This window comes from Heteronotia binoei, chromosome 8, assembly GCF_032191835.1.
Source record: "Heteronotia binoei isolate CCM8104 ecotype False Entrance Well chromosome 8, APGP_CSIRO_Hbin_v1, whole genome shotgun sequence".
Taxonomy (NCBI): Eukaryota; Metazoa; Chordata; class Lepidosauria; order Squamata; family Gekkonidae; genus Heteronotia; species Heteronotia binoei.
Genome location: NC_083230.1, coordinates 49,370,865 through 49,383,654, shown reverse-complemented (window position 1 = coordinate 49,383,654; position 12,790 = coordinate 49,370,865). Strand labels below are relative to the sequence as shown.

The window sequence follows — 12,790 nt, the reverse complement described above, 5'->3', positions numbered from 1 at the left end:
ATCCAGTTTTTTGCAGCAAATATTCAGTGCAGCTAGTTATGATGGAAGACTTGAACCAGGGAATTATGGACTTTTTCTAACCTGGAGTTCTTAATGGTATCTAGGAAAGTGATCCATGGATGAGAACCAGTTTCCATGCATAGACCACCCTGGATGAACCATGGAGAAAATTGAATTACAGGTATAGTGAAATAAATGCAGAAATAAATACATCCTTCCTGATTAAAAGCCTTGCACTCAAGGAATTCCTCTACATGTTAGCTCAGCTTCCTTTTCTCTTTTCTGAAACTTTTTGATGTGGCATGTTCTGTGTCAACCAGGGAGGGAAATCTTGAGACACATTTGCCACATCTTCACTTTGAATATCAGAGAAAGAAAGCATAATAGAGACAACTTTCCACTGAGACAATAACTACATCCAGGGCTTTTTTTGAGCAGGAACACATAGGAACGCAGTTCCAGCTGGCTTGGTGTCAGGGAGTGTGGCCTAATATGCAATGAGTTCCTGCTGGGCTTTTTCTACAAAAAAAGCTCTGACTACATCAAACCCTATTTAAAAATCTATGGAAAGGAGAAGGGTGTGTTCTGATTTGAAAGAAGCTCCTTAACAGTTTCTTGTAAAGCTTTCTGTAAAATATTAGGTGAGTGGTTGTATAAATCCATTTGTATCTCATAGAGGCATGTTAAAAATTATGTAATAATTATTAATGGCCATGTTTCTTATTCATAAGAATGCCAAACTCAACCTAAAAAATCTAGAAGAGAAGGGTGCTTTCCTGTCAGGAAGAGGCTCTTTAATAGTTCCCTGTGAAGCTCTTTGTATAATATTGGGTGAGAAGTCATACAAGCCTATTCTATATTTTAAAGTAAGCATGTAAAAATCATGCAGTGATTTGTACTGGCTATGTTTTCCATCAATATGAAAGATAACAGTGATTCTTTAAAAAGAGGATACTGAAACAAGAGGACATCTGTGGTCATCTGTTGGGTTGCTGGATCATTAATGAATTTACTTTGAATATAGCTGTCGCGCACAGAGGTTTTTCAGAGAATTCTTTGTAATTAGGAACTTATTCTCAAGAAAATTGTGCACTATCAAATAGAATATCTAATAGAGTATAATCACTGTATAAGGTTATAAGAACAGTTTCAGTTTATTTCAATTTATATCCTGCCCTTCCCACCGAAGTGGCTCAGGGCTGCTTACAACACATAAGAACTAACATAGGTAACTAACATCCGAACACTCTATATTTGTACAGGACAAATGTAAGACTCTTGAAAATATCACTGTGAGTTTTGTTCTTCAGTGTGGCCTTTTGGAAGGAACAAGAGGGCCTCGCTCATGGCTCACAGCCTGAAGGAAACAGCCTGGTGGATCTGGGACCAGCCGAGCAGCTGGAGGTACTCTGTATATTTTGTTGTTATTGTTTGTCTAAATTTAATGTTGATGTATTTTGTAAGCCATTTTGAATGCCCAGTGAGGAGAAAAGCCGGATGAAAATGCATAAATAAATTGGAGTCCCTGTCCATGTTCAATTTTCATCTGTCAAAAAGTTTGCCAGCTTACAGGGTTCTCCCAGAATTATAATTGATTTCTAGATTACACAGAGCAGTTCCCCTGGAGAAAATGGCAGCTTCAGAGGGTGAACTCCACTCACAACATCACACCCCGGCTGAGCTCTGCCCCCCTCCCCAAACTCTATCCTCCCCTAGGCTCTGCCTCCAAATCTCCAGGAGTTGGCAACTTTGTCTGTCAGGTATTTTCTTTAAAACCATACTGAGAAAATGATAGCTCTTCTTTTCACTGTATACTACTGACCGGTTCAAGATGAATGAAAACACAGGCTCCTCTACCAGTTCTTGTTTTACCATATTGTCAAATACTGGAAGTCCTCTCCCAACAGTCAAGGATGGATAGCCCAAGCCCATCACCCCATCAAACTGGGCAAAGACAAAGGTCATGCCAGGCTCAACAAGTGACTCGCCAAAGTCCTGGGCCTCAACAGAAATGTTGCCAATCTGTTCATTCATTTGCCAAAAAGAAACAATACAAAAAGTGAACAATCACATTGTTGCTTTATGACAAGTTATTTGTTTAGTTCAAGGCAATTATTTTTACAATTAATATCTCTTATTCATGCTACAAAGTTAGAAGGAATGAAAAGCATAATCCATTTTCATAGCAAAGTGTTTGTTCCATCTGCAACCCATAAAGCTTGTGCCCGTTCCAATTGCAGTTCTCTCGCTTTACCACATCCCACACCTTTATCAGTGGCTTTTCAGCGGAAACAGGAGATTGCAGAAAAGCAGCAAGCCTATAGGAGCTTGTCATAATTCTAGGCTTAGTGAAACCTACAGGCTCCAGGGAAGCCTGTATCAAAGTAGCTACAGGGCCTACATTTCCCAGGATCCCTTCTGTCCTTCTGATTGAGCGGGCAGCAGTTTTCGAGGGAAAACTTGCCCAGTGAAGACCACAAGGGAAAAAGAATAAAAGGCCAAGCTAGCAAGAGGGGCACAAAATGACATACAACTAGGGTTACCAATCCCCAGGTGGGGGCAGGGGATCCTCCGGTTTGGAGGCCCTCCCCCCACTTCAGGGTAATCAGAAAGCGGTGGGGGGGGGAGGGAAATGTCTGCTGGGAACTCATGATTCCCTATGGAGGCTTATTCCATAGAAAATAATGGAGAATTGATCCACGGGTATCTGGGACGCTGAGGACCCTGTTTTTTGAGGTAGAGATACCAGATTTTCAGTATAGCATCCAGTGGCTCTCCCCAATATACTCCTTAGTTTCAAAAAGATTGGACCAGGGGGTCCAATTCTATGAGCCCCCAAAGAAGGTGCCCCTATCCTTCATTATTTCCTATGGAAGGAAGGCATTTAAAAGGTGTGCGGTCCCTTGAAATGTGATGGCCAGGACACCCTTTGAAGTTCAATTATGCTTGTCACACCCTTGCTCCTGGCTCCGCCCCCAATGTCTCCTGGCTCCACCCCCCAAAGTCCCCATATATTTCATGAATTGGACTTGGCAACCCTACATACAACCTTGAAAAGAGCTTTGTTGCTACTAGAAATGAAAAACTATACAATGTTTCTTTATACAGAACATACCAGTACTCTGGGAAGAGAAGCAGAGCTAACAAGCTAGATAAGCCAGTTTCTACTGTATCCTTCCTGTTGTTGGCTGTGCTGCTAGGGTTGCCACCTCTAGGTTATGAAATTCCTGGATATTTGGGGGCGGAGCCTCAGGTGGGAACCCAAGAGTACATAATACCATACAACCCATAATAGTTATTTTCTCCCAGAGAGCTGAGCTCAGCCACCTGGAGATTAGGTTCCCCCGATTCTGGGGGATGTTCTTCTTTCCATCTAACTCCTCTTCCTACTTCTTTATCTAATGTTCAAGAGAGCAAAATGTGCTCTCAGCATCTCTCTCCATCCTAGCCTCCAAAGGACTAGATATGGAAAGGACATCAATTTCTTTTCCAAAGATATATTGTGTGGACTCTATTCCTAAGGCAGCCTCCCACTTCTGTTAGGCAAATCAGTGCTATGTTTAACAGTTTCTCACTGACATAATTTATTCAGTTTTTCCCACATCTGCCATCAAGAAAAAGACTGAGGGGGTGAAATGTTTGCATACAAGTTACAATTGTGCACATTAAGCCTCCCCACCCACCCCCCCAAAAAACCCTTTTTGCCCTGCCACATAGGCTCTCTTTTGCCCCAATGGTTGCCATTTCAAGACTCTTTTTTTATGGTTATGACTCAAGATTCTGAGCAGTTAAGTCTCTGAATTACTAGTTAATGATATCAACTGTACTACCAAAAAAAAGTTGCTAAAAGACAAAACAACTGAAAGCAGCAACAATTAAAAGTTTCACTCACCTTTACTGTCTCTTTAGCAGAGATGCCCAGCAGTTGCCCAGTACCATATTGTAAAAAAAAGGGTTGTCCAACATGTACATATGTTTGTGAAAGAAACGACTTGAAATTTGGACGGTTTCCTGTGGAAATAGAGCCCACTTTTACCCTGGCTATGACTTCTCCCAATTTAAAACATAATTTTAGAAATTCATTTTTCAAATGCTGCTCACATAAATGAAAAGGAGCAGGAGAAATGCAGGTTCAATCTTACCCAGAGGCAAACTATACAATATTTTTTCCACTCATATCTGCAGCCTCAGAGAAGCTGGGGGGAACTATTTCTAAAAGCAAAAAGGAGAGCCCAAATTGCTTGGCACTACAGGGGAAGGAAGGTCTCCTGTCTCTGCCCCTTCCCCCCAACAAAAACTGCATGATGGGAGTTATTTTGCTAATTTTGTTGCTCCATGAGGCATATCTCTATTTATAAAACATCAAAATCAGCTAAAGAGCTCCCCTTGCATGGTTTCCAGGCAAGAAAACTGCCTGGGGAGGAGGCAGGAGACCTATGGCACCATTTCAAGCCCACTGAGGCTTTTTTTTTTAAGGAGTTCCTTGCAGCTGCTGTGTGACTGTGGGGAATACAAGTAAACTGGTGTAAATGAGGGAATGTATTGTATAGTTTGCCTCTTGAATTGGCACAGGGCCAATTCAAGCCCCCGCCCTCCACTACAACAGCCACCCAGGTACTGGGATCTGGTTCTGGGATCCAGGATGAGTAAGTCAAGCGGACAACTGCAAGTCAAGCCCCTGTAGTGCCTCAATGCCCTCTTCATTGTGTTGCCTCAAGCAGTGGCTTGAGTGGCTTGCTTGGAAAACGAGCCCAGATAAGACAGAACCATTTCCATAGCTGGGCTGTAAATAATTCAAATGCAAATAGGTGGGCAGATCTAGTCCCCGACTATCTCTCCATTTCTTTCTGCTCATAGCTTTAGGACAAAACAGGGACCATTCCAACACATTTGGCACTCAATGCCACTTTTTGAAGTGATCCAATAAGTACACACTGGGAAATTTACATCATAGTCACATCACAACAGGAAATTCAGATCCTGCATGCTCACACATTTGTCCTGCAAAATATTTTGCACTGCAGTTAAAATTATCAGGAGGGGAGAATGACCTTACCAAATGTGTTATACAGCTATGGAGTTCCCATAGGTAACCATTCCACATGTGTGTCCTCATAGATGCCTTCAAAAGTCATCCTGCGAGTGATAAACATCATGTTGGAATTAGTCCCTTGTCCAACACAACATGCCAAGAACAGAGGGCTCCATTTAACCTGGGGGACTCTAGTCAATCCCAGAGCTGAAATGAGCTTTATGTGGAGACTACATTTTTTATATTTTTGTATTTGTGTGGGGGGTCAGGTGTCTGCACCTGGAAGTCACGGCAACCTTTGATGACTGACCCCTACTGAAGAAGAAGATGAAGAAGACCGTAGATTTACACCCTGCTCTTCTTTCTGAATCAGTCTCAGAGCAACTTACAATCTCCTTTATCTTCTTCCTCCACAAGAGACACCCTGTGAGGTGGGTGGGGCTGAGAGAGTCTGACAGAAGCTGCCCTTTCAAGGACAACTCTGGCGAGAGCTATGACTAGCCCAAGGCCATTCCAGCCGCTGCAAGTGGAGGAGTAGGGAATCAAACCCAGTTCTCCCAGATAAGAGTCTGCACACTTACCCACTACACCAAACTGCGGGCCTGGAGGATATTCTGAGAAGTGGCTGAATAAAGCCTGTCCCTGTCTTCCTGACTGCTGGTATTTCAATGAGGTCTCCCATCCAAGTACTTGCCAGAGCTGACCCTGCTTAGTTTCTGAGATCCGATGAGACTGGGCTTGCCTGGACTATCCAGGACAGGGAATGGAGACTACTTTTTCTCTTGCAAAAATATTGATCCAGAAATGTTCCCCACCCACCCCAAGGACAGCATCATATATTCGTAACTGAAACCCTAAGGTAAAACTAAGGATAGATATATGTAAATTCCTGCCTAAGTTTTACACTCATCTTTGGTAGCATAGTAGAAGTCCTCACTAAAGGTAAGAATTCCTTATCTTTGAGAGTCTTGCAAGACCGAGGGCAATGCTCAAACCTATAAAGAAGATCCAGGGAGTATTTAGATTCAGTGGTTTGCATCCAACCAGACTTCATACTGATCAAAAAGGAAGTAAGCATCCTCTTTAATCAAGCAGAAAGGCTATGCAGGGAGCCATGTGAGACGGGCTGTAGTGGAATTGGGTGAAAGTGAGTGAAAATGTAAATTCAAGGCAAATTGGGCGAGGGGCTGTGAGGGGGGGTGTTAATATGATCCAGTGACATCATGGCTGCATTCAGGCATCACAATAAACTGTGGTTTGTTTAAACCACCATTTATGGAACAAACTCTGCTCTGTCTTCCAAACATATACATTCAATTTTGTTGATTTGTTCTTTACTTCTCCAGAGGAAAGTCATGTTCCCTCTCCAGCTGCCTCTGTGGCCAGGTGGCTATGAAGACTGATACTCCAATTGATAAGAACATAAGAGAAGCCATGTTGGATCAGGCCAGCGGCCCATCAAGTCCAACACTCTGTGTCACACAGTGGCAAAAAATGTTATATATACACATACACTGTGGCTAATAGCCACTGATGGACCTGTGCTCCATATTTTTATCTAAACCCATCTTGAAGATGGCTATACTTGTGGCCGCCACCACCTCCTGTGGCAGTGAATTCCACATGTTAATCACCCTTTGGGTGAAGAAGTACTTCCTTTTATCCGTCTTAACCTGTCTGCTCAGCAATTTCATCGAATGCCCACGAGTTCTTGTATTGTGAGAAAGGGAGAAAAGTACTTCTTTCTCTACTTTCTCCATTCCATGCATTATCTTGTAAACCTCTATCATGTCACCCCGCAGTCGACGTTTCTCCAAGCTAAAGAGTCCCAAGCGTTTCAACCTTTCTTCATAGGGAAAGTGCTCCAGCCCTTTAATCATTCTAGTTGCCCTTCTCTGCACCTTCTCTAAAGCTATAATATCCTTTTTGAGGTGCGGCGACCAGAACTGCACACAGTACTCCAAATGAGACCGCACCATCGATTTATACAGGGGCATTATGATACTGGCTGATTTGTTTTCAATTCCCTTCCTAATAATTCCCAGCATGGCATTGGCCTTTTTTATTGCAAACGCACACTGTCTTGACACTTTCAGTGAGTTATCTATCATGACCCCAAGATCTCTCTCTTGATCAGTCTCTGCCAGTTCACACCCCATCAACTTGTATTTGTAGCTGGGATTCTTAGCCCCAATGTGCATTACTTTGCACTTGGCCACATTGAACCGCATCTGCCACGTTGACGCCCACTCACCCAGCCTCAACAGATCCCTTTGGAGTTCCTCACAATCCTCTCTGGTTCTCACCACCCTGAACAATTTAGTGTCATCCGCAAACTTGGCCACTTCACTGCTCACTCCCAACTCTAAATCATTTATGAACAAGTTAAAGAGCATGGGACCCAGTACCGAGCCCTGCGGCACCCCACTGCTTACCGTCCTCCACTGCGAAGACTGCCCATTTATATTCACTCTCTGCTTCCTATTACTCAGCCAGTTTTTGATCCACAAGAGGACCTGTCCTTTTACTCCATGATTCTCAAGCTTTCTAAGGAGCCTTTGATGAGGAACTTTATCAAAAGCTTTCTGGAAGTCAAGGTAAACAACATCTATCGGGTCTCCTTTGTCCACATGTTTGTTCACCCCCTCAAAGAAATGCAACAGGTTAGTGAGGCAAGATCTTCCCTTGCAGAACCCATGCTGAGTCTTCCTCAATAACCCGTGTTCATCAATGTGCCTACTCATTCTGTCCTTGATAATGGTTTCTACCAACTTTCCCGGTATTGAAGTCAGACTGACTGGCCTGTAATTTCCCGGATCTCCTCTGGAACCTTTTTTAAAGATGGGGGTGACATTTGCTACCTTCCAGTCCTCAGGAACGGAGGCAGATTTCAATGAAAGATTACAGATTTTTGTTAGAAGATCCACAAGTTCAACTTTGAGTTCCTTCAGAACTCTCGGATGTATGCCATCCGGACCCGGTGACTTATTAGTTTTTAATTTGTCTATCAGTTGTAGGACCTCCTCATTTGTCACCTCAATCTGACTCAGGTCTTTCAACACCCCTTCCAAAATTAGTGGTTCTGGGGCGGGCAAAAAGTTCTCGTCTTCTACAGTGAAGACGGAGGCAAAAAATTCATTTAGCTTTTCAGCCATTTCCCTATCCTCCTTCAGTAATCCTTTTACCCCATGGTCATCCAAGGGCCCCACTGCCTCCCTGGCTGGTTTCCTACTTCTAATATATTTGAAGAAAGTTTTATTGTTGGTCTTTATGTTTTTTGCAATATGCTCCTCATAGTCCCTTTTTGCCTGCCTGATCACAGTCTTGCATTTGATTTGCCACAGCCTGTGTTCCCTTTTACTAATCTCACTTGGACTGGTTTTCCACCGCTTTTAGGATGATACATCATCCTAAAAACAAAGTTCAAAGTGACACCTATTTTAGAATATTTCAATCTGGATATCTTCATGGGGTCCATAAAATGGAGCTGTTCTGCCAGGGCTATGGTTGATGTGACAGTTCAGAATACCATCAAAGATTACATCACTTCCCAGATCAGATATTAATACTACAACCAGCACAATACCAACCCATGATTGATACATTGTTAATCTAAAATTGTTTTACCTGTTTTATCCTCTGAATTTTGTTGTAATTGTTTTTATTGTTTTAATGTATTGATCTAACTGCCCTGAGCCCGTTCACGGGAAGGGCAGGATATAAATCTAAAGAAATAAATAAAAATAAATTTGATCTCCCAGAGTCCAATTCAGCACATTATCTCACTCTTTAAGTGCTGTATTATTAGAAATACTCAGTTCCAGGCATGCTGTATGAGAACTGTGTATAACTTCTTACTGAGCAGTTTAACTAATGGTAATAGACATGAAGAATTTACTTTAATTATTCAGTAGTAATGACTTCCTAGTTGAGATCACCATTCAGAACAGATGTGTCTCTCTCCAAATCACAAAATTGTTAGCAGTAACAAGCAAATATACATTCCTATGAAATGTGCATAGAATTCCTATGTGGTAGGCTTCCCCTTTCATTTTGATGTGTGGGACCGCTGTAGGCATGTATATATGCACAACTCTGGTCAGGGCCAGCCCCAGGGCGTGTGGTGCCCCAGGCAGACTTACTGCCTATGTACCCCCAGGCCAACCCCCTCCCCTTTTCTCTGTGGTGCCACAATGCGGCCCCACACTCTGCTCCACTCCACCACCACCCTAGTGTGCTCAGATGCCAGCCTCATGCTTATCCGCTTTGGCGAGCATCAGAATAGTGCTCACTCTTAATAAAGAGCAGAATGTGGCTTTGCTCCCCCCCCTCCCCTCCTGTTCTGGAAGGGAGGGGTGAGAGCAAAGCCTCTTCCTGCTTTCTATTAAGAGAAGGGTCTATTGTGATGCCGGCTGAAGTGGGTAAGCATGAGACTAGCATTGCTACTCTGAGCGTGCCGGGGGGAGGGGGGCAGAAGGTGGCCTGCCAGCTCCTGCCCCAGCATGCTCAGAGTAGCGATGCTAGTGTCATGCTTACCCACTTTGACTGGCATTGCAATAGACCCTTCTCTTAATAGAAAGCAGGAAGAGGCTTTGCTCTCACCCCTCCCTTGTGGAACAGGAAGGGAGAGGGGAGCGAAGCCTCATTCTGCTCTCTATTAAAAGAGAGTGCTATTCTGATGCCTGCTGAAGCAGGTAAGCACAAAGCTGGTGTCTGAGCACACTGGGGGGGGGGTGGCCTCCCCCCCGCCGCCTAACTGCCCCACAGCAATTAGGCATTTGTCTTGGGTGCTGGGTGGGAGAGTCCAATTCTGTGCCCCCCCCGCCTGGCACCCTAGACAACTGTCTAATTTTCCTAGTGGGTGAGCTGGCCTTGACTCTGGTGACTCTAAAATTAACATAAAAAGAAGCTACATATTTGCATTGGAGCTCATATGCCTACAAGAAACAAGGCAATACATTTTGGTGCAGAATTTGGCAATTTCTTGGAACTGGTACCTCCTTTCTGTTGCAGAGCCCTTCAGAGTCCCCTATCCCTCAGGCATTTTATGGTGATCAGTGGGCTGTAATGGAAGGGAAGGAACAGGAAAGTTCTGCTGCTAATGAAAAATCTAGTCAGGATTCAACCCTCTGGTAAATATTTTGTGCTACCTTCTCCCTGACCAGCTGTATGAATTCAACTGGCAAGCTCTTCCATTCCTCCAGTCTATGTTCTTACTCCAGTTCTTGAGAATAACCATCCTAAATTGTCTTTCATTTGTGTTTACTCAGGGCAGAATTTGTAATAACTGAGGGTGCTGCTGCTTCAAAACATTAAATGATATATCGTAATTCTTACTGCAAGCCTCGCTGGTACAATAACAGGATGGAACCCAAAAATTGGAGGAGCCAGTGTCAAACACCACGGTGAATGTCTGAGGTGGAGTGCCAATGCTCACCATTCCATAATACTGAGCCTAGAGGGGGGGAAATCCATCAGTTTAATACTCAGTTCTTTGCCCACATACAACTGAAGCCATTGCTGGTACAAAAAAAACCATTGGTGCAAGTAATCAATCAATTTATATGTGGAAACTGCACAGCTATTTAGACATGGTCTAACTTGTCTGCACCAAACTTTGGGGCTCAATTTAAAAATTCACATTAAAATTATGAAATGGTCAGCAAAATAGTAAGATGGATCAGGAAAGTAAATCACTAGCAGTTATACATTATCAGGATCCAACTGATGAAAAAGCACATCTCAGATTTCTAATGTGGTTTGATTAGCACACAAAAAAGGAGATACACAAGGAAGAAATATTATTCCCTCAGCGTTATTTAAATGATTGAATTGCAATCTGCATCGAGATACATGGGACACAGATGTTGAATCCTGATCCCTAGATCGTTTTCTTTAAAGACCTGAATCAGAGAACAGTCATCAACTGTGAGAGAGGATTTAACACTACATTATGGGTTGAATGGCATAAATCCCCTCCCATCAAATGGAGAGGAAGAAATGCAATTAAAGAAAAGTATCACCTTGACTGTCTCCTCTCACTTTAGAACAGCAGGGCAAATGTCTCCTATCAATGAGTCTATTTTCTTCTAGCTCAAACTTTGCAGCTAGAACCCTGACTGGCTATCTCTTAGCTCCTTCTTCTTTCATCACTCCTGAAAAGGCAAACACAATAGCCCATCTGATCAGAAGGAGAAAAAAAACACAAACCCACTGAAAATCCATTGCCTGTTCATTGAAGCTGATTGTGAGAGAAAGACTCATTGCTTATTTATCTGAAACTGTTATATGCCAGCTTGCCACTCAAATAGGGTCCACAAGGCAGTGAAAATTAAGTTATTAGATTATTTAAAATGGAAGGAAGGAAGAAAAGTCACCACTGATACTGTGGTTGTGTGGGGTGAAGATGAATCAGGTGGGCAGCTGGGAGCACTCCTGCCACTGCTGCTTCTTGTGGGGGGGGGAGATCAGGAGAGTAATAGGGGACAGAAAGTGACGGGCACAGAGGAGAGAGAGTAAGAAAATGCGTGGCAGTGGCAGGAGGGAGAAAAAGTGTGAGAGAAGTAAAGGTGGGGGGTAAGGGGAGGAAGCAAAGGTGGGGGGAATGGGGTAGTTGCTCCTGCAAGTTCTTCCTTCCTTCCTAGCAGAAACACATTAGGCTATACCTCTGACATCACCATTGTTTCACAAGCCCAGCAGGAACTCATTTGCATATTAGGCAGCATTCCCTGATGCCATGCCAGCCAGAACTGTGTTCCTGTGCATTCTTGCTCAGAAAAAGCCCTGGATGTAAATCTTGTAAGATGACAGCTTGGAGTAATTGTTGTTAGGCTAGCAGTATATTTAAACAAACACATTTCTGCATAAGAGACTGGGATCAGTTCTTAAGGGAAACTGAAGGATCTTTTCTAAGCCCCACTCTGACAAGTATCAATAAGGATGAGATCCTACCAGTTATTCCACCATAGCAGGAGAGAAAAGAAGCTGCTTTTTTGTCATAATAGGGTTTAGAAAAATCCTCAGTTCTTTGGGGAATCTGAAGAATCTTTCTAAACATCATTGTTTCAAAAAGGATCCCCTTCTCCTCCTGCTCCAGTGGAAAACGTGGTAGGGTCCGGTCTGAAATAAAAAAAGAAGGTACAAAAATACAATCCCTTGGGCCACCAGCACAGAAACCCCCATATCCATTTTCCTTGTCTGACTGCTCAAAAGAGCTTCCTGCAGTAGAATTCAGGACCGTACATTGCATGAGATTCAACACTGTTTACATACAAATGTGATTCTATGGTAAACATCACTGAGTAATAAAACTGCTGATAGAAGTTTTCCTTCATGGCTTTGTTGTACTATGTTAAATGTCTGAATGTATTCAGAAGCGAAACAAAGAATACCTTACACCAAGAGCTAATCTCTGTGCACTAGTGAACTTTGAGTGAAGGACTCAATCAGTTTCCACCTCCATATCAGACTGTGGAGTCGTGCAGCGGTGTCTCACATTCTATTTTAGGAATGGCCATTTCTGGGGCCCAGTGCAGACTGTGAAGTAAAGTTTTGTGTCCAAAACAGATTCAACATTTTTACTATTGATGTCTGCTTGATATTATCATTGCCTTTCTGGATTATTTATGTTTTGAACATTTTACTGGTTCAGCAAAGTCTAAAACAAAACCAAATCACCAAATCAAAGAGAAGACTGCAGGGCTGCAGGGTATGATTTCCACTCCCCTCTACATAAATCAAGAGCTTTATTTCCAGCTT

At 43.0% G+C, this 12,790-nt stretch overlaps 1 protein-coding gene across 1 annotated transcript in view; it reads right to left on the bottom strand.

Annotated features, from left to right (window-relative positions):
- LOC132575872 (cathepsin E-like) overlaps positions 1 to 12,790 on the bottom strand; it is a 29,428-nt gene that overhangs the window by 14,084 nt on the left and 2,554 nt on the right. Inside the window, exons 3-5 of the mRNA XM_060244557.1 lie at positions 10,370 to 10,487; positions 3,893 to 4,011; positions 1,823 to 2,022 (exon numbers count right to left, since the gene is read on the bottom strand). Coding sequence (XP_060100540.1) covers positions 1,823 to 2,022; positions 3,893 to 4,011; positions 10,370 to 10,487 — 437 coding nt within the window. The remainder of the gene's footprint in view (positions 1 to 1,822; positions 2,023 to 3,892; positions 4,012 to 10,369; positions 10,488 to 12,790) is intronic.